Raw genomic sequence first — 26,944 nt, forward strand, 5'->3', positions numbered from 1 at the left:
CAGGCAGAGCCGTGAGCGAGCGTGCATAACAGCTGCTATGGGCTTGCTACACCAAGGGCCCCGTAGACCATCGATGAGAGCGAGAGGGGGGCGTGGCCACAACCTCGTGACGTCACGTGCACGCCGACCAATCGCCGCGCGGCTCAACGGTCGCCCGCGTTTGAACGAGCCAATAGGAAGACGACAGTGGGGGGGGTTTGTTTTGGCGGGAAGTGATCAGCTGTTCGGCGGGAGCGATGAGCCGCCAGTTTTCATACAATCGTCGAGTCGTGCGGTCGTTTCATTCGTTTCGTTCGTTCGCACGCCGACCGCCGCGCTCAACCCGTTGTTGCAGGCGCTCGACACGGCCCAGGTGAGTGAGTGAGTGTGCGTGGTCAAGTGGCAGCAGCAACAGCAGGCGGTGCATCGGGCTTGTCATTTCAGTCAGTCGACCTCATGGCACCTGCTGAGTCTGCCCCGTGTCCTCCTGCCAGCGGGCGTGCGACACTTCACGTGGCTTTAAAGTGCACCTAGCCTGGTACAGGCGCCGTAAGGTGACGTGACTGTCACTTGGTGGCGAATGGGTTTTTTTGTTTCAGCAGTTGAATTGACGATGGGGAAGGGAAGGCGCGTGGGTGGTGTTTGTTGTGGTGGTGGTTGGTGGCGGCTGTGGTATTGGACCCCAAGCACAGACAGATGGTTTCGGCTACTAAGACGTGCACGAGAGATTGAAAGACGGGGGGGGGGGGTGAAGTTAATTTTGTTGAACTTGGCGATAACTCGAGAGGCCGGGGTAGAGTCTCATTCGCAAGAGCGGCCTGGGTCACCAACATTACAAATGCAAAATAAATAGAATAAAGTTCTGTACTGTACAGCAATGAAGTCAATGTAAATCAGCGGATGGAGAGACAGAAATTCGTGTATAGTGCAGAGAGTGGAGAAATACAGATACACTTTTAAACATGAAGTTATAAACAGATCTGAAGTTAAAGGTAGGGGCAGACACATTGAAGCACACAACAGCAAACTCGTATAATCATACTGTGTGTACAAACAGGAAAAACCCGTATACATGATGGAGACACGGGGAGACGTAGAGACAAACGTGTCGACAGGAGGATACACACATCCACAGGGACACACATAGACACGCAGACACAGAAAACACGGAGAGAGACCTCCAGTTGTGAGACAGGGACACCAGAGAGACATGGAGACAGACACACACAGATACACGGAGATGAATATGGATCTGCTCAAACACAACTCCCTGTATCGTCGCTTCCTCAGTCACAGTGTCATACTTCACCAGACTTTGTACGCTGCTGGCTAGCGAGAGAGTTTTAATATAGGAACTTTCTTACCAGTATCAACATAAACAATATAAATGTTGATTTAAAGCTTTCGTGACTGCAGGGATTCATATTCTTTTTTTATTGTTTTATATTTGTATTACTTTATTATTTCCCTTCTACGTGACTTTACCGAAAGAACCAAGAATATAAACAATATATTTTACCCTTCCTGGCAAGAACACCGGTGTTAAGATGTGAAACCACCAAACAGAATCCTTTATCAAGGAATCCTGTCTGCATTAACCACACGTACTTGTGGTGAACATGCAAACAAAGCACATGCTCTGGTAGGATATGCATTGGCTTTTTAAACGGAGTCTTTTAATTTCCCCCCTTCCATTGAGCGCTCTCATGCTGTTGTGGTGGACTTGAGACGACGTTTCGACTCCCTGGGCTGCGACGAGACAGTCGGGTTTCTTGACCAGAGGGAGCCCTCCCGACACGGATGGAGGAATCGCTGAACCAAGTTCACGGGATGGGGGTCAACCACGGCAGTAGCGATAGAAGAGAGATGACGAAGAAGGTGACTGACCCCCGGGCAGGCGGGCGACTTTGCCTGGAGAGTCAAACAAAGTGGGTGGTTTTGATTTAAAGCTTTCGTGACTGCAGGGATTCATATTCTTGGTTCTTTCGGTAAAGTCACGTAGAAGGGAAATAATAAAATAATATTAATATAAAACAATAAAACACATTTTTCTTAAAACAAATTTTTTTTTATTAAAAAAAATAAAAATATTTCTATTATTTTATTATTTCCCTTCTACGTGACTTTACCGAAAGAACCAAGAATATAAAGTGGGTGGTGTCGTGGATCGTCAATCTCGCCGACCACTTGGAGCAGGGAACTGGGTGAATTATTCCAAGTCGGGGCCGAATTTGTGTTGTTTGTACGGCACCGACCTCAGGAGTTGAGGAAGGGAGCATCCCAAGCTTCTCTGATGCCCTCTCGGCCGGATGAGCTGTGCTTGAGAGCTGGGGGTCATGTTGTTGCCACCAGAAGATGAATGTGGTTATTTTTGTTTTACTATGAACACCGCATGATGGGGAGGGTGACCGTGGCATTGTCAGCTTGACGTGATGTCGTCAGCTGACCCCCCGGGTGTATTTAGAGTTGAAGATGAGCAATTATTTAGTCACCACAATTGAGGATTGTGTTCAATTCAGCGGTGATTGACGGCGAATCGTCGGTGGGGCGTTGCTGTGAGCCGAGTGATTTAAATGAGTGATCCGTGAAGTTGTGACCTTATAATAAAAAAGACCTGGTCAGCATTATTCGTTTCACCGAGAGGAAACTCTGGACCGGTTTTGAAATTCGGTGCCTCTTCGGCAGTCAGTAGGCTTTCTAGTTCTATTCTAATACAACAACATCGTATAAAAGGAGATGTGTGTCATGTATGTTGAACTTCTTTCGCACCTTACATAGCCGACCGTGCTAATCGGAGGTATGAAGATGATACCCTCGGAAGGACGTGGGATACGTAACAAATAATTGTATTTTGTGTGGAGAGACAAACCTAGGAAGCGACGGGCGTTATGTCTGCGTTAAGTAGTCTCTGTTACTCAAACCTGTCCACCCATTATCAGTGCCTAGCTTATTACAGACCAATCCACACCTTATCGATCACCCCGTGCCCACATAAATCCCCACATTAATCCTACAAAGTCCCATCACAAGCGAGAAACACAAACAAATAGACGCATTATTTTTTATATTCTTGGTTCTTTCGGTAAAGTCACGTAGAAGGGAAATAATAAAGTAATAAAAAAAATTTTTTGCCCGTATTGAAACGTCTTTTCCCCTGCACAAGAATGCGGCGTTAACCCGTAGGGGTTGTTGACACGGAGTGTGTGGGTGGTGACCGACATTCTCCCACCACAACGATAACGACGCCGCTGGGTGTTTGTGGAGTCGGGAGGGACGTGGAGTGGCGTGGGGACAGCTCCTGACAAGTCGTGGCGGGACCGAGAGCGGGAAAGGGGCCGTCCATAAATGACGTCACGCACCTGTGGGGTGGGGTCAGACATTTGTGACGAAGGGGGGGTTTGAGAAATGTGACGTCACATCAAAATGCGCAACTTTAAATAAATATAGACAACACGTTCTACTTAATTAAATAGACTTTTTAATAAATGTTTTCTTCTACAACATCAGAGTGCAGCGCCACATTAAATACGCACTACAATGACAATAGTTGAAAGCGATTTGAAGCACGGTTTTTTTTTTGGGGGGGGGGGGGGGCAGAGCTTTGTGACGTCATATTTTAGGGGGGGGGTCTGACTTTTTGTGACGCCGTGTGACGATGGGGGGGGCGGTCAAATATCGTCCAAAATTGCCTGACGTCATTTATGGGCGGCCCCAAAGGCTATAGCGAAGCCCAAGGTTGCCTTCTCGTTTCGGGTTTATTTTCGTTCAGCCAGGTGAGAACTCGTGTACCGCGTCAACCCAGACGGTTTACCCCACATTCTTGTGCAGATAAATTGAGTTGTCAGGTCCATACGGCGTACAGCCGTTTCAATATGGGCACATGTTTGTGTTTCTCCCTTGCGATGGGACTTTGTAGGATGAACGTTGAGATTTATAAGGCAACGGGGTGACCAATAGGGTCTGAATTGATCCGTAACAATGTAGGTACTGATAAGGGGTTGACAGGTATGGAACTCGGGGGGCCAGAATAGAGTCTCGATTTGCAGAAGTGACCTGGGCCACCAAAATGGAAATAATAAATAAATACATCTTTATTTTGCGAGCTGGTATTGCCCTAAATCAAGTCGGACAGGAGCTGTACAGGGGGAGCCTACAGCAGCAGGGACTGAGAAAATAACCCCTTCTACGACCCTCAGCGGCGAACACCGACTGAGCAAAGTCGAGCACGACCACACGCCAAAATAAAGTACGACCGTGCGCAACGAATTGCATGGAAAAAGTAGTAGATTCAATAAAAGAAGACCTTTTTTTTTATTTCCGAATGTATGGGAAGGCGAGTCTGAATATTTATTTAGCGAATTACTTGTCTTGCACAGAACACGCAATCGGCTCGTACAGAAATGTTGCAAACAGAAACGTGAAATAAATAAAATTATCATTCAGTAATACCCAGATTTATGTCTCCCCCCTTATACGTCGTTTACCAGATACATCGTCGCTTTATTAACGCCGCCACCTGATTTGCATCGCCTCGGCCCACACTCACGTCGCTGATGGCATCGATCATCCTTTCTCGTTACCTGTCGCCTCTCAGCCTTCGCCTCCACCACCGTACCGTGTGAATCGCTTCTTCAAATTGACGTCGTTTCGATATTCATTGTGGCACCTTTCAGGAACGCACCCCCCGATGTAAACGGGGCAACGCCCTTTTAATTACAACGGTTACAGAAGAACCTTGCTCGGGTCGTCCTTGGTGTCGATCATCTACGACTCGATTCAGCCACCGCTCTCCGTACTCTTCATTGGCTGCCTTTCGCCAGCAGGTAAAATTATAAAATCGCGCCTGCCTTTGTTATCACGCCTTCACCACCGGTTCCCCACCACACCTTGCCCCAATACTCTCGCCTTGCACTGAAGGCTCATGGTAGAACTCTACGCAGCAGCAGCGTCACTCAAAATCTGCTTCGGATACCGAGGTCTCGAACTGTTACAGCCTCACATCGGTATACACTACACTATGCACTACACTCCACTATACACTACACTATACACTACATTACTATACACTACACTACTATACACCACTACTATACACTGCACTACACCACTATACTTTACACTACTATATACTATACTGTACACTACACTACTATACACTCCACTATACACTGCTATACACCACTACTATACACTGCACTACACCACTATATACTATACTTTACACTACTATACACTACAATACGCTACACACTACTATACGTTATACACTGCACTATACTGTTACGGCCTCACGTCGGTTCTCTGCTATCAACCCCCTCGGTGTGGAACTCTCTAATCCCTTTGCACATCCGCGACATCAATTGCACTCGGACTTTCAAGAAACATCTAAAGGCCCCCTCGATCTCCTTGGTCAGGCTTTTGAGCTGCCCTGAGCTTGGCTCCGCGCCTCTGAGTTGTTGACTTGTCTGTAAAATCTGGCGCGTTATGAATATCACTTATTATTTACTGGACTGTATTGCACAAATGTAAATCAATGTAAAACAACACGCTTCCCTGTCGTGAGTCGGCTCGGGAAGATATTACAAATTGAGTTGGAGAAACATCCAGCGTGTCGCGTGACTCGTAACGAATGAGGAACTGGACAGCGACGTCTGTCAATGTGTCCACAGCTCTTCCCGCTGCGTCTCATGCTGAGGTCAAAGGCGGTGCGGCCGAGTGGGCGGCCCTCCGCGCGCGTGGTAACCTGCTCCCACCCGTCGCCTGCCCGAGGGCAGCTGATCGGCAAGCCGGTATGCGAGCTGTCCTCACTCTCATTCATGAACTACCTCGCCTGGTACGCAGGAGGTCGTTGGTTCGATCCCGATCCTGACACCTGCTGCTGTATATTTGGAGTTTGCGTGTTCTCCCCGTGGTCGCGTGGGGTTTTTCTCCGGGTCTTACGATATTTCCCTCCACATTTAGAAACATGCATTTTTGAGTATTTGGCTGCTATAAATTTCCATTTGGTAAGCCGCTCCATTGGCCTATCATTTGTGGCCAGTTCGCTTCTGAAAAAGAGCGATATAGCTCAGTGGGCCTTACCTGGTCAAATAATAATAATAGTTAATAGTTTATTATTATTATGATTATTGTTTTGCTTATTTACCCATAAAAGTCTTACCGAGTCTCAATTACTATTTTTCTGGAGGGTCCTGCTAAGTTTTGCAACAATGGGGCTCATTAATTGGCCGATAACACCTCAATATATAGAGGATAGCAGAGCGTGGACAGTTGTTGGTAGCGTGGCAGCTGTCTTGCAGCTTGTCTGTGGTTCCTCACGCCTCTTGAGTCGTTCTCTTTTTTAAGAGTGCGAGTGAATACTGCGCGTTACAATTTGAACTCACTATTGTTAGGATTTGCTATGTTACTACCTCAATTGAGTAAGCTTTGGGTAATTTCTGAAATTTGGTAAATTGCGAATTACGTCATGGGATACCTAACGCCCACTCCAAAACAAATGGTGTGTAGTATTTTCACGGTTAATGCAACCGCAGTATTTATCAGGGTGGCCGCTGGGTTAGAACCATGAGCCTCTGCAACCAAACGCTGAATGCACTACCGCAAGGCCTTGTCTCCGCCCATCATTGTCATCGGTCATTTTGTTATCTTCGTCGGAGGAAAGTGCTTTCATCCTCATAAGTCATCATCAGAATAATGTCCGTGAATCATCATCATCTTCATTGCCATCATTATAATCTTCAGGAGTAGTTACTTGAATCATCATAATCAAGAGCAGAAGCAGGCACATACATCTTCATCATTGCCTTCATTATCGTCAGAACCGAATGCTACCATCAGCATAAGAAGGAATTACATCGATCATCTCCATCATGAGCAAATCCCTCCTTATTAATAAATCAGATTACCTTAATTTATGGCCGTGCAAAAATCTATTGGCAACAGAAGTCCTCATCCAGCAGTGGATTGACAAAGGGCTGTCCACGTACACCACGAGGGCAAGAATCGCCGAATCGCTTCGCGTCTAACCGTGCCGCGGTTTAACCGACGGCGTCCGTGCCGCCCGCCGGCAGGGCGATGCTCTCGGTGCGGCCTCCGTGCCGCCGCTCGCCCCGCGGCCACGCGACCGCTCCCCGTCGCCGCTTCGTGTTAGTGAGCTCTCGCGCCAGGGGGAGCGGCGCTCGCCCGGCTCCACGACGGGGGGAGGGAGAGACGAGGAGATGGAGCGACGCTGCAGGGAGAAGGTGCAGAGGCTCCGGGACGAGGTGGCGGCCCTGACGGACGAGGTGAGACGTAGCCTGAGCGCCGTACGTAGCCAACCGTGCTAATCGGAGGGCTGGGAAGCAAATGCCATGGCTGTTCCACGCCATGTGTGCGTGCATGCTCGATTCCACCTGTACTGGCCTGGCGATAGTGCACGTGTGTCACATCCAGCGCCTGTGGTTTCTCGTCGCCGTAATGTACAATGTAAATCGATCAATCGAGTCGAATCGTCGCTGCTATATTGCATGATTTAGCGTTCCATTAAGCAGCCCCAATTTACAAAGAGTATAGAATGGGTCTGAAGCGTGGGTCAACGTAAACCCTCAATATACTTTCATGGAGCACCATGCAGCAATAACGTATTTTTCTAATTAAAACTGCTCTTAATTGTAGTGTGCACAGCTCTGCGGACCACTGTAATTAATTATGCTGCACATTGAGAAGTGTTATTGTGAGCATTGATTGCATCGCATTTTCAAATATATATATGGATTGGAAGGGACGCTTGTAAATTTCAGATTCGACAGATTATGTACTTGAAAGTCCACTTCACACACATCTCTATCAATGCAATTGCTCACATTTCAACTCTGCTGTCAACTGTTTATTCAATAGTTAATTTATTTGCTTTTGAGATTAACATGCAAGTCATTCCCTAAATAAATTAAGATTGAACCACAACGGGACGGGTGCACGTTCAGATGCTGGGTGATGTTTATGTTTTTTCCTTTCAAGCCAGTGGTGTCACTGTGAAAGCAACCGCAGCTGCGTGTTTATAAACAGTGGGCGTTTTAAACAAACGAGTTTGTTCAGCGTCTGTCTGTCTGTCTTCGTTCTGCTTTGTCCAAGCGCCCCCGTGAGTGCAGCTGCCTCCGCCCCACGACGGAGACGCTTTTGTCAAAACGACAATTTGCAATGGCAGCGGAAAGTGACCTCGCTCGTTCGCCTGTTCGGAGGCAATTCGGCCGGCACAGGGTCAGCGGAGGGGTGTCTCCTTACGAAAGGAGCCGTGAGCAGCCAAACGGAGCCCGTGCCATCCAAAAAAAAAACCTGCAAATAGGTCCCCCATTTATGTTGTTACCACGATGAGAGAATACTTTGAAGGTTTTCGCGGTCGTTGCTGTGTTGCTCTACAATACGCGTTCAAGTTATGACGCCGCATTATTCGGTAGCAACCCGTGGCACAATCCGAACACATGTCGCAGAACGATACGGTGAGAGACCGTCATTAGGTTTGTGTCTTCCCCCTTCCATTGCTCACTCCCCAGCTGGAGGCGGAGAGGGCAGCGCGATCCACATGGCGGGCGGAGGAGGCCGCGCCTGGCACCGCGAGGGACACGGACGGGGGCTGCTCGTGCCGTGATGACGTCTCCCCGCCGCTGGGCCACGTTTTCCGAGACTCTTGTGGAGGTGACGCGTCTGACAGGTGCGCGGCGGCTCCCGTCGGCCACCTGTGCCAACCCGCCGCACCGGCTGGCCTCGGCCGTGAGGCCACGTCTCAGTGGGGCCTCGTGGATTCAAGTCTCGCTTACATTCATATAGTTTTTTTAAATTCTTCATTGTCCCCCAATGTTTTCCCGATCCTGCCGTTCACTCGTGTCGTGAGGCATCGTGTCAATTTGGATCTCTGGCAGAATTTCTCAATAAATATATTCCGGTAGAATGGTGTCGGTCATGTGACTAGTAGCCAGATCCATAGTCAGAGATATCCAAATGCAGAATGCCAGTCATGGAAATATTTACCGGGCCGCTGACCCAGACTGACCTGGCTAGGATTAATCCTTTTTCTTAGAGAATGGCCCACAAAAGCATATATGACAGAGCTACCTCTCAGGACTCTTCAAATGACTTCTGGACCACACAGTAGCATTGGTATCTGGTTATTGTTTGCAGAAGACGTAGAGAACCCCATGCAGAATAGGAGGTGAACATACAAACTCCACGCAGATAGGCACTCGAGTCGGGAACCGCACCCAGGCTTCTTGCCGTATCGCCCTGCCGCCAAATGTTATTGGACTAGAGTTGAACTCGTGATATAGCGGCTTGAGAATCAGTGAGGTTTTCCTGTCTAAATAATGGGCATGACACCAGCACCGGATTGAGACGCCCTAATGAGCCCCCATTTAGCTCGGTAGCCCCTACGGGCGGTTGCACCTGACGCTGCACGACTCATTAGAGGCGCCACAATCCCCGGAGTGACAGACCACACCGTTGCCATGGCTTCGGTCATGGCAACGATGCGGTAAATTGTATTCTCATGCCCACGGATACAATATGCATCCTATCGTCCGTATAGTAATGTACTAACATTTTATGCATATGTATGTATGTAAGTTGAACTTTTTTCTCACCGTACGTAGCCATACCGTGCTAATCGGAGGTGCGATGTATGTAAATGTTACTTTTATGCTTAGGGTATGAACGAGAAAGAACAAACATAATATTAATAATAATTTACTTATTTATCTAGGAGAGCCACAATGAGTTGTAGGATTCACTTTCAGAAGGGTCCTAATATTGGGTTTTTTACTTCAAGGTGTTTTCAGCCAATTAATGATAATAAAACCCAAGCATACGAGGGAGCAACACTCTATCCCCATACAGATGGAAACAGTTGGCCATTAGGCCGCACTTTTCTGTACCGGCGAGCCAGGGTATGGCTCCTCCTTGACGCCCACGGAAAAGGGAGTTTCACAACATCTGTGTGCGATCCACCAACCCTCGCCTCCACGGCGAGGGTTGGTAAAACAGAATCGCTTCTGGAATCGAGCGATAACCCCGAATCGTGACGATTGAATCGTGGAGGGGTGGGGGGAGCCCTGGGGAGAGGTCGGGGGTGAGGGGGCGAATGGAAGCATGGCTACCTCCGTCGCTTTGTAACGGACTTTGTTTATTTTACCAGGTAAGGCCCACTGAGCTATCTAGCTCTTTTACAGAAGTGATCTGGCTGTCACACATGATAGCCAAATTAATTGGCATATCATGTGGACATTTCTAACAGCCAAATACTCTAAACGCACGTGACCACGGGGAGAACATGCAGACTCCAAATATACAGCAGGTGTCAGGGATGGTATGGAACCCATGACCTCCTGCGTACCAGGCGAGGTAGTTAACATCTCTGAGCTGATGCTTCCCGTGATCTCGCTTACGAGAGCATAAGACAGAAAGACCTCCAATTAGCATGGTTGGCTATGTACGATGAATAATTGCAAAAACACGTTCATTTTATGGTGCGGTGGCTAAGATACTATAAGATTTGAATGAACAAAATTCGTATAATGACAATTATTTAAGCATGTATGTTGAACTTCTTTCGCACCGTACGTAGCCCACCGTGATAATCAGAGGTGCTGGGCTCATCACCCCATTGTCAAATCTACTGCTGGTTGAGGGCCTCCCCATGCCATTCAGGTCGTGTGAGTTTTTTATCCATACCGCACTGAGCTGGTCAGTGTGGGCTGGCTCCGCAAACCGTAACACCTGCTATGCGCAGTGGTCGCCCATCCGAAAGACTGTCCAGGTTCAAACACATGTTCGGGGATTCTTGAATCTCCCCGGTCTGACCTCTGACCCGGTCCCCCCCCGTGACCCACGTGTCTGAGGGCAGCAGCACGGGGCGGCAGCTCCTCAAGGCTCGAGGCTCGGTGCTGAGCCGCCTCGAGGAGGCCGAGGAGGGCAGCAGGGAGGTGTGCCGCCATGCGGCCGCTCTCCGGGACGCAGTCCATGACATCACGCACGTGCGTACAGGCCGGCACGCACGTGCGCGCGTGCTCGTCCCGTTCGGCCCGCGGATTGGGCGGAAGGGTGGTGGCAGAGCAGTGCTAATACCTTGCGCCTCGCAGTAACAAGGGCTTGAGTTCGATCCCGGACTCAGGTGCCTTTCTGTTATCCGGTTTCCTCCCATCACCTGCAATCGCATTATTTCATGAGTTTAGAAATCTGCAAGTTGTTGGCAGGAGTAGAGACCAGGGTAGCTCGAAATTGTATCACAGTATTTTCAATTGTTTGTGTGCCTGTAGAATTATACTATTGTGGTTTTACCCATTTATGCATTTATTAAATTATCCGTTTATTTAACCCATTGGATGAAGGCCTCCTTTATGCCGTGTCAATCGTGGGGATTGTTCGACCTTCACCACGCTGGTCAGTGCGGGTTGGTGAAGACGGAGCCGAGGGCTGGTTCAGATGTCACTCGCCACCGACGTTATCCAGGGCCTGGAATCGGGCTCGGGTAGCCAGGTTCATTGCGCCGTGCGCTAATCACTGCTCCACCGCTACACCCCTTCAAACGTTTATTACCCAGAGATTCGCAAGCTTCACTAACGACTGCGGTGTCGTGTCACACGCGTAATTAGCGGGCGAGTCCGCGGGGGTGCTGATTAAACCGTTGCTACTGGAGCGTCCACCTGGCAACGTCAACACTCCTAAATCACCTTTTAGTTTACCGGCCTCTGTATGTATGTCTGTTCAACGTCGTTCGTACCGCACGTAGCCAACTGTACTTAATCGCACGGATAGCGAATCCAACTCGGGTAACCGGGATCGTATAGCAGTGGGCGTACCACTGCGCCACCGCCTCGCCCAAAACTGCTAGACAAGGCACTGTCTGACGCGCCGCTGAGCAATTTGTTTACAAATCCACTTCATTGATCTTCATCGTCGAGCACGGTGACTGAGGGAACGTTTGCGGATTCGGCGAACCCTTTGTGGCACTGTGTTTTTTTTATTACTTACACCCCCCATCCCCTCCCCGTGTGTCGGCAGGGAGGTGACTTGACTTTGGCAGAGGCGGCCAGGATGGAGGTCCTTCTGTGCATTCTGTTGAGCGTGGAGGGCGCCTACGGGGCCCTCTGCCCGCTGGCGCGCAAGCAGCAGGCCCGAGAGGTTCGTTCCACTCGCAAGGCCGCGGTTTTTGTTTTCGCGCGCGACACGCACAAACAGACTTTCATCCAGCGGTGGATTTACAAGGTGGTGGGATGATTATATTTGCAGCCCTTTGTCCATTTCGCTGGACGATGAAGAGCCCTCCCCTGTGTCCTTTCGTGGAGCTTTGTTTGGGCAGACTTCACCGCATTGCTCAGTACCGGTTCGTGGAAGTTGGAGCCCAGGGCCGGGTCAGATACCACTCGCCACTGACGGAGTACCATGGTCTGGAATTGAACTCAGGTGGTCACGGCCAGAGCACAGTGTCAGCGAAACGCTGTGCCACCGCTCCAATCCCTTGCACTCTGCAATTTTCTTTTCACACCAAACTTGTTTCTAACCTAGACTCGCCCTTTAAAAACGAGACTTGTAATCGTTAATGTTCTCTCGCCAGATAATCAATAGCCACTTCACTTTCGGATTGTTATGGATATTGTGAAATTAGTTGGTAGCTTTTCCACATATGTATATATGTATGTTGAACTTCTTTCGCACCGTACACAGCCATTCCTACTTATCGGAGGTGCGGGGGAAGGACAACAAACTAAACACAAAAAGCAGTTCTAAGTAGGTGAGTTTTCAATCTAGATGATTTAAAAGTGCATAGCTCCAGTGGCTTCCTAATATCGGAAGGAAGAGCATCTGAAAGCGCACGATGCAGTGAACTTAAACATAACATCATGGAAATCATAGCAGTCCATCAGTTGACATGATAAACTGTTAAAGTTAAAGACTTAAACTGTGCCTCGGAATATACCATTATGAATAGGATTTATAATTCTTATACATCTGAAAGCGCATGATGCAGTGACTGTCTTTGTTCGATGGCTCGCCAAAAGCCACCGCTGCTAAGATGACCGGAGTTTGCGTGACGGTCTATGCTCCTTGAGATCACGTAGGTTGACGACGATGAGACGAAGTCTGTGGTTTAACGTTCGTGCACTGATCCCATCTCTCCTGGCCTGTCTGCCACCTTGCCTCCCGACACCGCCGCTCGCCGCTCCCCCCACGCAGAAGGAAAAGTTGTGCCTGCGGGACGAGGAGACACTGCTGCTGAAGAAATTCACGCAGTCGCAACTCGACAACGAGGTGACGTCGGAACCGTTTCCATCTAAACTGAGGCCCGCTGCGTGATATACACAATACCCGCACCTCCGATTAGCATGGTTGGCTACATACAGTGCGAAATAAGTTTAACACGTTGGCTTTCGCGACCAATATCATCCATGATAGAGGTTTTTGGGTTAGGATGCGTTCTAACCCAAAACCTCTATTATGGGTGCGAAATAAGTTCGACATAAGTATAAATACCCGCACCTCTGATTAGCATGGTTGGCTACATACGGTGCAAAATAAGTTCAACATACACACCTACCGCGCGCCCTCACAGTATAACTGGAACGAATATGCCGGGGGAGGGGGCGTGTGACGGCACGTCACGCGCCCAACACAGTCCGAGTTTAGCGCCGTACAGCGACTGCTGTCGCGCCGAGTTGTGCGTCTCAGAATTGCGACCTCGCTTGTTCGCCTGTTCGGCGGAAATTCTGCCGGTGCACAGTGAGCGGGCGGGGGGGGGGGTCTTCTTACGAAATGAGCCGTGAGCAGCCGAACGGAGCCCGTGCCATCCAAAAAAAAAACCCGCAAATAGGTCCCCCATTTATTTCGTTGCACGACGACGAGAGAATGACTTTGCGGGTGTTCGAGGTTGTTGCGCGTTCGGGGTATGACCGCGCGTTGGACGGCAGCAACCCGAGGCGCGATCCGAACCCGCGTCGCAGTGGTGCTAATTACCTCTAATGAACATTGCATTGAATATTCTTAGACTATGGAAAGCAAAATGAAATGCATTACGAGCTGTAAACGGCTAACTCTGGAATCTGGCTTCCCTGTGTCTCTGGCTTCGAGCAGTTTTACTGTGCTGGAGACATTGAATTAAGTGTCACCATTAACGACTTAATTTTTTTTTTAAGAAACTCCCTTCCTGTTAGTTTGATCTCACGACTCGCAGGATTGGGATCATAGCCCGGACTTGACTTGTCACATGTCGTCTGTTTGCTTTGGGAGCAGAGGCTCTCGCAGCTTCTCCAGGAAAAACAAGCGGAGGTGCAGCACGTGACCACGCAGCTGGAGATGCAGAAGGTGAGGCTCCCCGAGGGGGTCTCCCCTGGGCCCTGTCCCCTCGACCCCCATCCTCCTCCCACGCTCTTTGGGTCCCTTAACCACAGCTCCAATGTCTCTCCCTGTGGCGTTAGCCGCCTGCCTCCTCATCCTCCTCGTCCATGCCCTGCGTGCCTCTCTGTCGTCCAGTTCAACGACCTTACCCGCCCCGTCTGCTGATTCTCATCCTCCCTGTCTCCTTATCCTACTGTCCTCCCCTTCCCAGTCGTGCTCAGCTCTCCATCCTCCCTGTCTCTCCATCCTCCCTGTCTCCCCATCCACCCCTCTCCTTTCCTCCTGTCCTACTCATCTCCCCAACGTCTCAATCTCACCTGTGTCCCCCATATCACTGTTTCTCCGTGCGCCCGTGTCCACATTATCTTCTGTTCCTGTACCCCTCCCTCTCCATCCCCCCCCGACCCTCGCCCGTCTGCATGTCTCCCCGTCTCCATTGTCCCTCCCCCCCCCTCGCAGGACGGAGGTCGCGTGACCGCGTGGGAGTCGCGGGAGCTGGAGGGCGAGCGCGCTCGTCTCCAGCGGCAGCTGAGGAGCCGCGCGGCCGACGGGGACCGCATGGCGGTGCGCCTCGCCGTGAGTTGTCCCGCCCACTCGCTCGCTCGCCCACTTGCTCGCCCCACCTGCCCGCCCACTCGCTCGCCCACTTGCTCACCCGCTCGCTCGCTCCGCCTGCCCGCTTGCTCGCTCGTCCGCCCGCTCGGACGCAACTAAACAGCCGCGCCGCAGGGAGGATGGTCCGTTCATGAGCCAGAGCTATATTTGGTAGCGCTAGAAATAAATGAGAAATATTTTTATTGTTACATTACAGAGATGGAGAATGATTGAGAGGCGCAGGAAACCACAGAGCAGCGTCAAGGAAGCCAGAACCGGCGCCAGCGATCGCCCAAGCTCTGTGGTCCTATATTAGGCTGCTTGGCCAACATTAGGGGTACCATGCAAAGGCTCGGTTGCACCCTCATCTGTTTTCACCGACCCTCGACCCTGTGTCTCCCCCCCCCCCCCATGCGCCAGGTTCTGCAGAAGTCCGTGTCGCGGCAGCGTGCCGAGGCGGGGCGCCTGCGGCGCGAGGTGGCGACGCGCGCACGCGAGAGGGAGCCGCTCAAGGCGGCCGCGCGCTCCTACAAGCGGCGAGCGGAACGCGGGGAACGCGACGCGCGGCAGCTGGGGACGCGGATACGGGAGACGGTACGCGCTCACTCGGGGGGGCGCCGGGGCACGTCGACACTCACTCGGGACACGGGAACCGCTGGCGCGCTGACCGACCCGCGCACGCGGCACGGCCGCGTTGGGGGGCGAACGTGGGATGAGCAGAAGTGATGGGGCCGGTTACCCGGGCGGTGGTGGGAATGCACGTGGCGTGTATTAATCCGACGCTGTGAAAGGCAACGAGGGTTTGTGGACACCGCACAAATGTTGTGATACTTCCTTCCCGTGGGCGTGAAGGTGCCATACCCTGGCTCTCCAGGAGAAGGCAAGTACAGCACTAATGTGGACTCCACCTCTTCCGTCTGTATGGGATAGAGTGTTTCCCCCTCGCACGGGTGGGTTTCTGCAGCTGCTCCGGTTTCCTCCCATATGTATACACTCATTCATTGGTCGATAATACCTTAACATTTATATTCCTTGGTTCTTTCGGTAAAGTCACGTCAATAGAAAAAATTAAGTGAATAAAAAAATATCACGACGTTTCGATCGCAACACAAGCGGTCGTCATTAGGAAAAGGGGTTAGCCTCTAAAGGCAAACTGTTTATAAAGGTTTGGAGATGGGCGCAGCCCAAGTGTATCAGCAGCAGCATGGGCGGGGCAGCAATGCCAATGCAGCAGCAATGCCAAAAAATGACTGCACCCCGCTCCACCCACCACACTGCTGACGGTGGAGGTTGACTGACGAGAAAACACAAGTCAAGTCATGACCCAAAGTGGTTGATGACATCGTTCCAATGATTGCTGAGTCTAACCTTCTTTTCGGTTAAAATTGTGTCTATATATGGATGGCTTGCAAAGTACCATCGTCTTGGAGAAATTAATTTCGCGTAAGCCAGCCGCATTAAAATAATGCTCAGCCATGGCAGAAGTATTGGTCCTACCGTGTTTCAAATCTGCCTTATATTCACGAACACGGTCCAGGGTAGGGTAGAAAGGAATAAATACGATTTTTTTCAATCAGCTTTTGAAGTAACCAATTAAGCCTTTCCCATTCCGATGACGTATACGCCACTACAGTTCTCTGCGCCGAATACAGTGGCTTTAAAAACAACGGCGCTACTACGCCTCTCAATAAACTAACCGCTTGCACATTCAGAGATTCAGTGGTGAACGGGACACCCACCCTGCAACTTGCAGACGTCTCGGAACGAGAAAGGGTTAATATAATTATAGTGGAGTTAGTGGGCATGACTGACAGGACACGTCGCCAGCTAACGATGGCGTGGCAGCCAAGTGGAACCCTTAAACACGGCCCACGGAAGTGGATACCACAGAACTCCCTCTGAGGTCCCTTCAGGTGACATCTGATCACACCGGAAGGGGGCAGCATTGTCCCACCTTCTTTGCCACCGATAGTAATGTCCATAGCATGACAGACGAAGCAAGATATTTAATTATCTTCGCTGCCATTCAGCCAAATTAAGTGCAGAACCAAATTAAGTGCGGTGGTGATTTGTTTTGTGCAATCATTGGCGACCGGGCTGAGAACATCAACTTGCCACACCTGAGAACCTGGTTTCATCATAGGGCAGTAGCGGAAATCCGCATTCAAAAACCCAGGATCTCAGCGGTGCTGACGTATAACGGTAAATATCTCAATTGAAAACTAATTTCTTTTAAAACTGCTTTCTGCGATTAATTTGTTGTCCTTACCCCCACACCACCGATTCGCAGGGTTGACTACATACGGTGCGAAAGAAATCACTTCAAAATTATACAAATATAACGAAACAATTTTTACCAGGTAAGGCCCACGGAGCTCTAAATGTGGAGGGAAAAAGCAGAGGACCCAGAGAAAAATCCACGCGACCACGGGGAGAACATGCCAACTGCAAATATACAGGCATCATCAGGGTCGAACTCGCGACGTCCTGTATACCAGGCGAGGTAGTTAACATCTCGTCACACGCGAGCCACCCGGGTGCCGTCGGGATGATTGAAGCGTTTCCTGACACTTTGTTGTTGTTGTTTCTGCCGCCAGGAGGAGCGCTTGGTGGAGGCGTCGTCCGCGATGGGGAGCTGGCGCCGCCGGCACGACGAGGCGAAGCGGGAGAAGGCGGCGCTCGCGGCTCGCGCGGAACTTCTCACCGAGTGGGTAGCCAGGGGACGTGGGGGGCATTGTAAGCACGGTGCTGTGCAACGATGGATATCGATGCACCTGGCCTCTACTGCACACATTGTACGGTTAATCACCCATCGGAGCACCAAACCAGGCTCGGGGCTGCTTGGACTGCGATAACCGACAAGATCGTGACCCGCTACCTCACTGGTCATTTCCCCAGCCCCTCCACACTTTGGGCCATTCCAGGGTTCACGGTCTGCAGGGATCAATCCCACGACGCCTCACGCCCCCGTGGTGCCTACGCACGCGGACCCCACCTGACCTCCGTTCCTGAGCCTCCGTAGCTCAGCTGCCCCCCTCTCTCCGTCTCCCTCCCTCCCTCCCTCGTGTTTTCTAAAGCCGGATCAGGAGGCTGCAGGACAACGTGCGGGCTCTGGAGGAGTCTCCCTCGGGGCGGCAGGAGTTGGCGGCGCTGGCGGCCGAGCTGGCGCAGTTACACTCGGACAACGAGGCGCTGCAGGTGGCCGCCGCTGCTGTCGCGATGTCACAGCCGTGGGAGCGGTGGGGGGGCGGTGGGGAAGTAGTTCAAAGCGCATACATACACGCAGAAAGGGATGCACACAGAGTCGAACATGGATCTGTAAAAATCTAAAAGAAGAGCTCCACATTCTCTCCTGGCAATACCCCTGACTCAGGATTCTCATACACCACCCCCCCCCTGGCTTTGGACGTCATGCTCGGCCAAGGAGCTCCGCCATTAACATTTAACTCGCACGCCTCAATCGCAGCCACGTGCACGGATCATCCGTTCGTCGCATCATTGCCCACCGTGCTGGGTGGTCGTTGACTTTCGTGGGCCGGTTTGCCACCCGCTACTTCGTCTGGCATGGCCCGTGGCCACCTGAAGCCGACTGCTTCCAAACGGCCTGCAGCACGGGCTTCACTGTGAGCACCGAAGCCGCACTAATCGGGTCCTGCAGAGGAGAATCTTTCGACCTGGCAAGGGCACTTTCCTCGTTTCCGCGCCACGCTCAAGTCACTTCTGTCACGGCGAGGTTGCCTCTCGCAGTGACAGAGGTGACTTTCGAGGAACGCCAACAAAATCTAAAGTACAACGATCTTCCCGAGCCAACGTACGCTTACAAGCAATCTATTTTATCTAACATCGGTTTATGTTTCGTGCAAAACTTTTGATTTCTCATACGACACGGTTGCTTTTTGCCATGATTTCTCTTCGCTTCATCGCTGTAACTTTATTTAATTTGTTTTGCGTTCGTCATTTCGGTGACCCCAGGACTCACTGTTTGTAAATGAGACTCATCCTGGTCTGCGCGAGTCCCCACCTGATTTTAAACAAAATCGACTCAGATTGCCCCCAGAGCCTCCGCTGACACGTGCGATGGACGTCGCCAGTTTAACACACAGTAGTAGTTGTAGGCGTTCGCGACAAATAATTATCCATGATAAAGGGAGAGAGGGGGTATTTGGTTAGATTGTGTAAATATAAATGTGTCGTTATAAACCCGCCACCACCCGATGTAGCCATTTAGTGAGGTTTGTCACGTAAAAAAAAACGCCAATTCGTCACCAGTTCAGCAACACCCGGTGAGGTTTGTGACGTGGCCGTCTGGCGCAGGTGTCGCTGCGAGAGACGGAACGGAGGGAGAGTCGGCGGCAGGAGGAGGTGGAGGCGCTGAAGGGCGCCCTGCGCCAGCAAGGCGACTCTGCCAGCCAGCTCAAGCAGCAGGTCGCACGTCTCCACGAATCGCCATTGATGACGACGATGACGACGATATTAATGGCAATAAAGTAGCAATGAATCGACCAAAACAACAAATGAACGCCCGTGGCTGAATCTAAACTATTTTATTTGACCTGGTAAGGCCGACAGCTATACGGCTCTTTTTTAGAAGCTACCGAGCCACAAATTGGGTCATCGTGTGGACATTTATATCAGCCAAATACTCTAAACACGTGTTTCTAAATGTAGAGGAAAAACGGGAGGACCTGGAAAAATATCCACGTGACCACGGGGAGAGAGACACGCAAACTCCAAATATACAGCAGCAGGCGTCAGGGTCGGGATCGACCTCCTGTATACCAGGCGAGGGGGTAAACATCTCGTTACCGGCAATGCGCCCGGTCTCATCAGATCTCGGAAGCTAAACAGGTTTGAGCTTGGATTGTGCTTAGATCGGTGGCCACCGTGGGCACTGGACAGGCTCTTGTAGTCGATGTGAACAGCAGAGAGCGGTGCAGAGAAATCCATTGCTTTGTACTTCCTGCACCCTTCACCAACCCATATTGACCAGCGTAGTGAAGTATGCCAAATGTCTATTGCAGCCTGCAAGGCATTGGGGGGCACTCATCCAGCAGCGGATTTACATGTTACGTGTACAATAAAATAATGGCAACCAAAATCAAATGCAACAAATAAATGTTCGTGTTAATATGCCTTCAAATGTACAAGTAAATATACCTGGGGACACTCCTGTTGATGTTATTACTTTATTAAATTACAATTCGCACAGCCAATTGCTGGGTGGGGTAAAATTATGAACACAATGGGGTTTTATTTCTTTTGAGGATAATCGGCCAATGTGACCGATGCCATTCATTGCATGCCGAGTTTCGTTAAGGGCGAGAGGAAACGATGATGCATTTGCAATGTTTGGGGTTGTGATGGTGAATCTGTTTCAGGTGGACGCGGTTCGTGATGAGGCCGAGGTCGCCCGTGCCAAACTGGAGTCTTTGGAGGCTGAAAATCATCGGCTGCAGCAGCAGCAGGAACTCACCGAAGCAGTGGAGGTGCCAGCTTTGCCCTTGACCCTTGCTCATCAGCACCAACCAGCCACTCCAATATCGACAGTCGTAGTTAATAGCCCGGAGTGATGGCACGTGCCTGTAACACAGCCCTTTGTAGGCAAGGGTTGGTGGATCGCACCGCGTGGTGCATTCCCCAATCTGCTACGAGGTGGACAGGCAGGACCGCACAGATGGGTTCGATCTCTGAATGCTTTCTCCCTCGTACGCACAAGGGTCTTTGTCGCGCGCAAAACGTGCGTCGATAACGAATCGGGGCCAACCATTTCGACGCAGGACCCTCCTTGAACGATGCCTTGAGACTCGTTTGGCACCGCGTCCGACGTTTCGCTCCGCGTAGCTGGGCGGAGCGACTTCACTCAGGTCCAGCGTAGTCAAGAAGCTCCCCAGCAAGTGGAGCAAAACAGCCGCTGCGTCTATCCTCACCCAGCACCGGGTGGACAAACGGGCTGCTGATGATGCCGCTGTTGAGGCCGATGGCGCCGGTGCCATTTTAATGAACCTCTGACGCTGGTCCTCCGAGCCACAACTGCCTGCATTAGTGACTCACTCTCATTATTGTTTGTCGTTGTCACTGCTTGTATACCTAGGAAAGTCTCTGAGTTTCAAAACTTTTTTTTCTCACGGGGGTTCTGACAAGTTTTTTTGTGCAGTCGGGGGCGACGTTGCTACATTGATTCCCAGTTTAATAATTTACCGGTAATCTTTCACAATCGGGATGTTTTGCCAATACAAGTATATTGTATGTTGGTTTTTTTCATCCACTGTGGGAGAAAACCCGCGCGGATCAGGAGAACAAACTCCACGCAGAGAGGCACCCAAGTCGGAAATTGAACCCCCAGGCCCTTCTTACCGTGAGGCAGATGGCGCCGCAAGAGGGGGCGGCACAGGGCGGGGACGTTGCTGCCGGCGCCGCGAGGGTGCGCAGGCTGCGGGCCAAGGGGGAGCAGCTGCAGGGCCTCGCCGAGGAGCTGGGGAGGTGAGAGCCACGGGGGGGGGGGAGGTAGTTAACATCTTGTTACCGTGGCGGCGCTTTGTCTGCGCCGCCACGGTAACAAGATGTTAACTACCTCGCCTGGTATACAGCGGGAGGGTCATGGGGGTGATCCCGACCCAGACGTCTCCTGTATATTTGGAGTTTGTGTGTTCTGTCTACCCGTGGTCACGTGGATTTTTGTCCGGGTCCTCCGGTGTTTCCCTTCACGTTTAACGTCGACATATGGTTTACAGTATTTGGCTGCTATACATTTCCACATGATAGGCCACTTGGTTCAGCTATCATTTGTGGCCGGGTCACTTTTGAAAAAGCAGCGATATACTGTAGCTCAGTGGGCCTGACCTGGTAAAATAAAATAGTTTAGTTCAATAGTTTGACTTTGTTCATCACCACCCACAGGCATATAATAAATTGTTAAGGCGACATGTAAATCGAGATTATTTTGCATTGTATCATCTCCAAGGTTCCAGTGACTTGCAGACAACAAGTTCAAAGCGAGCGCCCTCACCGTCATTCTCGTTATCGTCACCATCGCCGTGGTTCTTGTTATCTCTTTAGGAAGCCGCTGGAGCTATTTTACTTTTGAATCAAGATTTTTTCATCTGATTTCTTTATAACGGATATTTGTGTGTTAGTTTGTTGTCCTTCCCCCGCGCCTCCGATTAGCACGGTTTCGTTACATACGGTGCGAAAGAAGTTCAACAAACATCCACACACACGCACACACGTGCGTTATCATCACCGCTGTGTCCGCTGTGTCGCCAGCGAGGCTCTGGAGGCGGAGCGCCGCGTCTCAGCGCTGGCTCGCACGCTGGACGAGCGCACGGCGGCGCTGGCTCAGGAGGAGGCTCGGAGCCGCGAGGCCGAGGCTCGGCTCGGCAGCCTGCAGCGCCAGCTCCGCACGGCGCGGGAGCGAGCGGACGTGCAGGTGAGGGGGGGGGGCAGGTGAGGGGGGGGCAGGTGAGGGGGGGGCAGCCTCCACTGCTCGGCCTGTCGCCAATTGCCCTCTCGGCCTTTCAGAATTCGCTCCCTCCCTTCCCGAGTTGATCACTCGTCACCGTTCATCGGGCACACACCCATGTCGGTCTTGGGAACCCGTCATCTTCACTTGCAAGCTGCGTGGATTGAATCCTAGGTTCTATATTTTGTGTATATATATATAACACTATCAGAGACATTAGCTGTTAACAAACAAACGAGTAGGCTGGGGTGGGGAACACGTCATCATGGCTTGCAGCAGGGATGAAGTCCGGTGGTCGAGACTAAGGATGGAGTTGGCAGCCAAACGCGCCCGAGAAGAGGTCGTCCCATTGAAGGCGGTGATGGAGAGGATGAGACCACCACCAGCTCTTGCGTGGTTGTCAAACAAAAACATCCAAGTGATCCTTCTACTGTTTTCTACCGTCTATGGGGAAACGTGGTCCGATTTACGATGGCGTTTCCAGCAACGCATCGTGTCGTAAGAGCGGCTACCCGCCTATACTTTATTTTCCATCTGTAATGTTGCTGACGCAGATCACCTTTGCAAATAAGACTATACCCTGGTCTCTGCAAGTTCTCCCCGAGGTTAAACAAAATAAACTTGACCTCGTCAGGTGACCCAGGCGCACGAGCAGGAGGCCCAAGCCGAGCGGACCGCTGAGGGCCACGTGTCCGAGCTGAGAGCCGAGCTGCGGAGAGCACAAACCCAACTCGACCGCCTGCAGCGCTCGGCCCAGCAGGTACCAAGCATTGACACCCACCACGATGGAGATGACGACGACGACGACGACGGGAGGAGGGAGAACGGAGTTTGCACTGCCGAGGTCCTCGGTTCGAACCTGGGCTTCGTCCACCTGCGACTAAGCCAGGTTCTCAAATGCAAGGGAGTCGATGGTCTCAGCCTGGTCACCAACAATTCCCGTGTAGCGTTCTGGCGTTCTCCAGGTGGCTGCTGGCTGATGACAGCGCTGGCTGATGACAGCGCTGGCTGATGACAGCGCTTGCCCCAGTCTGGCAAGGGCTACTGGCTGCATGGGGGGGGATCTTTGTAGTAGTTTGGCCACAAGTCAGACCAGACCTGCGATTCCATCAAATGGGAGATGGAGTTGGTGAATTGTCTTGAAATAAATTCTTGGAAAATTCCCACCTAATTAGGTGGCCAGAAGACAGTATAGCAAGTAGCCTGTGAGCCAATCTGCATGGGAGTTGTTGTTGTCGTCCCTTTTTCCTAGCACATGCAAAATACTTAGCAACAATTTGCCAAAAAAGGTTAGGCGCTCACTCACAACCCTCGCCCCAACAATCTGTGAATTTATGTTGAACTTCTTTCGCACCGTATGTAGCCAACCGTGCTGACATGCAGGAGGACAACAAACTAAACGCAAAAACCAGTTCTAAAGAAAGGGGTTTTGAATCTAGATGATTTAAAAGTGCATAGCTCCAGTGGCTTCCTGATTTCAGAAGGAAGAGCGTTCCAGACGGCCGCAGAAGCGGATCTGAAAGCGCGCGATGCGGTGACCATTTTTGTTCGATGTGCCAGCCAAAAGCCGCTGCTGCTGCTGCTGCGAGGATAACCGGAGTTCGCGTGTTGATGGTTTATGCTGCTTGACGAGATCAGCGTGGTATTGTGGGGGGAACTGTCTTGTTATCTTTGCGTGCGTGCGAGCTCAGGCGGAGCGCGATCGGGAGAGGGCGGTGGAGGAAGCAACGTCGCGGCTGAAGCGATCTCACGACGGGACGGGCTCACTGCAGAACTACGTCAGCTTCCTGCGCGGCTCGTACGAGCGGGTGTTCGGAGGCAGCCTTGCCATGCCCGTGCCGCCACTCTCCCCCGTGTGACATCAAGGAAGAAGAAAATATCACGCATACGCACGGATTTTGTAATGCTTTCCAACAGCGCCCGTTGGTCCTCGTAAGTATTTAAGTAGCGATACTTATCATCCGCTCCTAGATGATGTCACATGCAATTATGTCATTGCCTTGGCAGCCAAAAGACAATCCTCTTGGAATTGTTTTTTTTCCAGGTTATGGGGCAACCTTTTGATCAATTTGGCCGTTCTTCTCTTGGTAAGCTCCGAATAGCAACACAACTTTCATTCGGATAGCATCTTGACGGGGTTAATGTGGGCACACATCCCACCCGACCCTCTAGACAAACAGCAGACGGAGCAAATGCAAGAATGCTTTCAACCTCTGAGAAAGTGTTCAACAGAAAAAGGTTGCCCGGCGAAGTTGAATTGCGAGCCGAGAAATGTTCATTGGTAACGCTGCCCTGCCGAGGTGCTGAAAGACGTTCGTGCATGATTTCTGTCCACCCAGAAGGAGGGGGTGGGGGGAGGTACATCGATGCAGCATAACACGCGGGGCCTCATACACCGGTCCTCATAGAACAGTCTAAAAATCCAAATTTGAACTGACGTTCGTCTTCCGACTGTTTCGACATCACGAGAACCGATTTGGACGCACCACCACCAACCCGCAAGATTTTCTGACTGGGGTTGCGAATCACGGGGAAATAAATAATTATTGCGGTGTACCGCCAGTACGTTCGAATGCGCAAACAAGATTTGGTCCCAACACTACCCATCAACTTCTGCACTGCTTATTAACGTTATTTAAATACTTCCGAAAACAAACCCATTAAATAATCCCTTCGCGTTTGCACGATTTTCCGTAATTTGCTTCGGTTATTATTATTCACAACCCCCTCAAGTCGATTCACGAATGAAGGTGTCCTTAGGCCGCGTCGGCCATTGGAGTCGTCTGGCCCCACTTCAGCACGCTGGTCAGCGTGGGTTTACAAAAGACGGTGGGTGGGTGGGGGGTGCGGCGTCGGGGCTCGTTCGGATACCACCACCATCGATGTCAGTCGTGGCTGGGAATCAAACTCAGCTTGTTGGGTTCATAGCGCAGTGCTCAAACCACTGTGCCGGTCCTCCGCGGTTGTTCAATGCTTAATGGTACTTTGTGGTGCCATAGTTTGAATTAAGAAACCCACTGATGTGCTTTTTATGTACGTGTGCAGCCATAAGTGAAACAATGCAATGTCCTTTACCGATCTCAGGGTGTTTTAGTGGGGACAGCTCATTGATGGCTCCTCAAGTAATGTACATGATTTGATGGTAATGCTGTGATTGGCGTCTGTTAAGTTTACAAATAATCGGTTTGACTTCTGTGTGTAATGTATGGAGTACTGCTGTGTCGGTGTAGATGTGTTTATCAGCTTGTACTGTGCTACATATTTAGAAGCTCCCGAAACTTCGTACCAGGTGGTGAACAACCGAACTTGAAAACCTTCGGAGAGTCGTGTGTGATTTTACAATATTTACATGTTCATATATTTAACTTTACTGAGATTTGTGTGTCACTTATATGAAGGGCTATTGCAAAAATTAGCAATTGCAGACTTATCATGCATTGTTTTAGTATCGTGGATTTAATGATTTGGATTTTTTTGAAATTGTCGACACTGGGACCAAAAGTCAGTGGAGAACACAACCCTGAACATATTTATGAACCACGTGAGTCCGTGCCAAAACCAGAAGCATAATATTGGCATCTCGCAATGAACTCTTGTTAACTTAATCCAGGAAAGGTTCGTCAAGTCCCAAGACTTTCAGGAGGTTCATGCCAAGATTTTGCAAGAGGGGAGCAATGTTTGCTCTATGTAATCCCAATGACATAATTTGCAGGTAATTTTCCGAATTGGAATGTTTTGCCAATCCCGGTAAAGTTTGGATTTTTTTTAGCAAAAGGTCATGGAAACCCACATGCAGGGCAGGGGTACAACATGCGACCTCCACACAATCGCGAACCTCACCCGGTGTTACCATTGCACCACATCCGTTCAGGTGTACCTGCCAGCTGCAATTCCTGATGTGTGCTGGGGCCTGGTGACACCAGAAATCCTGGTTTTGAATCCAGGGCAGCGGATTCATTTGCATTCTCTGTCGAGATGAGTGAGCGGTGTTTTCAAAGTGTGCCATCAGCCTCTCATTTCAAGATCTTCTAGCCCGTGTTTGTTTTTACCGTTCAATATGCAGGAAAGCATGGTTCACGTAAAAAACGCTTTCAGAATAATTTCTGCACAAACTGAAAGTTCCAAATAAAAATTCATGAAAATGTATGTTTCCGTTTTCCTGCCATTTATATTCAAAGGAATAAGCATAAGAAATGTTAATGCAAAAAGCAACCCATTGTGATTAATGGTGCTGGATAGATCAATGAACGATGCTATGGAAAATAATAGCTTTTACCCTTTCTGGCAATAAAACAGGTGTTAAGATGTTCAAACACCAAATTGAAACCTTTTTCAAAGAGTCAAGTCTGCATTAACCCCACACGTGCTGTTTGGCGAACATGCAAACTGCTAATATATTCATGATTTGAAACTGATTGGCCTACACCAGACAGCCTTCTTTACGACCAAGTCTCACTGGTGTTAGACCAGAGAACGGCAAAAGGCGAACAGCACAAAGACATTGCACATAAAAGATAATTTACAGCTCGGGTTGAGGCGCTCTATCATGGGGAC

At 50.5% G+C, this 26,944-nt stretch overlaps 1 protein-coding gene across 1 annotated transcript; it reads left to right on the forward strand.

Annotated features, from left to right (window-relative positions):
* The first annotated feature begins 207 nt into the window (after positions 1–207).
* LOC144733937 (uncharacterized) lies at positions 208–26,536 on the forward strand. The gene is made up of 19 exons (XM_078615964.1): positions 208–352; positions 4,653–4,802; positions 5,649–5,768; positions 7,050–7,262; positions 8,508–8,665; positions 10,850–10,979; positions 12,007–12,126; positions 13,180–13,254; positions 14,233–14,304; positions 14,797–14,913; positions 15,352–15,525; positions 17,529–17,638; positions 18,009–18,129; positions 19,246–19,356; positions 20,310–20,417; positions 21,296–21,411; positions 22,195–22,357; positions 23,025–23,150; positions 24,082–26,536. Exons 3-19 carry the CDS (start codon positions 5,667–5,669, stop codon positions 24,247–24,249), a joined length of 2,184 nt encoding a protein of 727 aa, XP_078472090.1. The 5' UTR covers positions 208–352; positions 4,653–4,802; positions 5,649–5,666; the 3' UTR covers positions 24,250–26,536.
* Positions 26,537–26,944: the final 408 nt, after the last annotated feature.

Source organism: Lampetra planeri, chromosome 49 (assembly GCF_965212315.1).
Source record: "Lampetra planeri chromosome 49, kcLamPlan1.2.h2, whole genome shotgun sequence".
Lineage (NCBI taxonomy): Eukaryota > Metazoa > Chordata > Hyperoartia > Petromyzontiformes > Petromyzontidae > Lampetra > Lampetra planeri.

Coding starts and splice junctions, on each gene's coding strand:
- LOC144733937 (XM_078615964.1), top strand. CDS start 5,667: ATGCTGAGGTCAAAGGCGGTGCGGCCGAGTGGGCGGCCCTCCGCGCGC. Junction 8,666..10,849: donor GGAGGTGACGCGTCTGACAG/GTGCGCGGCGGC, acceptor GTCTGAGGGCAG/CAGCACGGGGCGGCAGCTCC. Junction 13,255..14,232: donor AGTCGCAACTCGACAACGAG/GTGACGTCGGAA, acceptor CTTTGGGAGCAG/AGGCTCTCGCAGCTTCTCCA.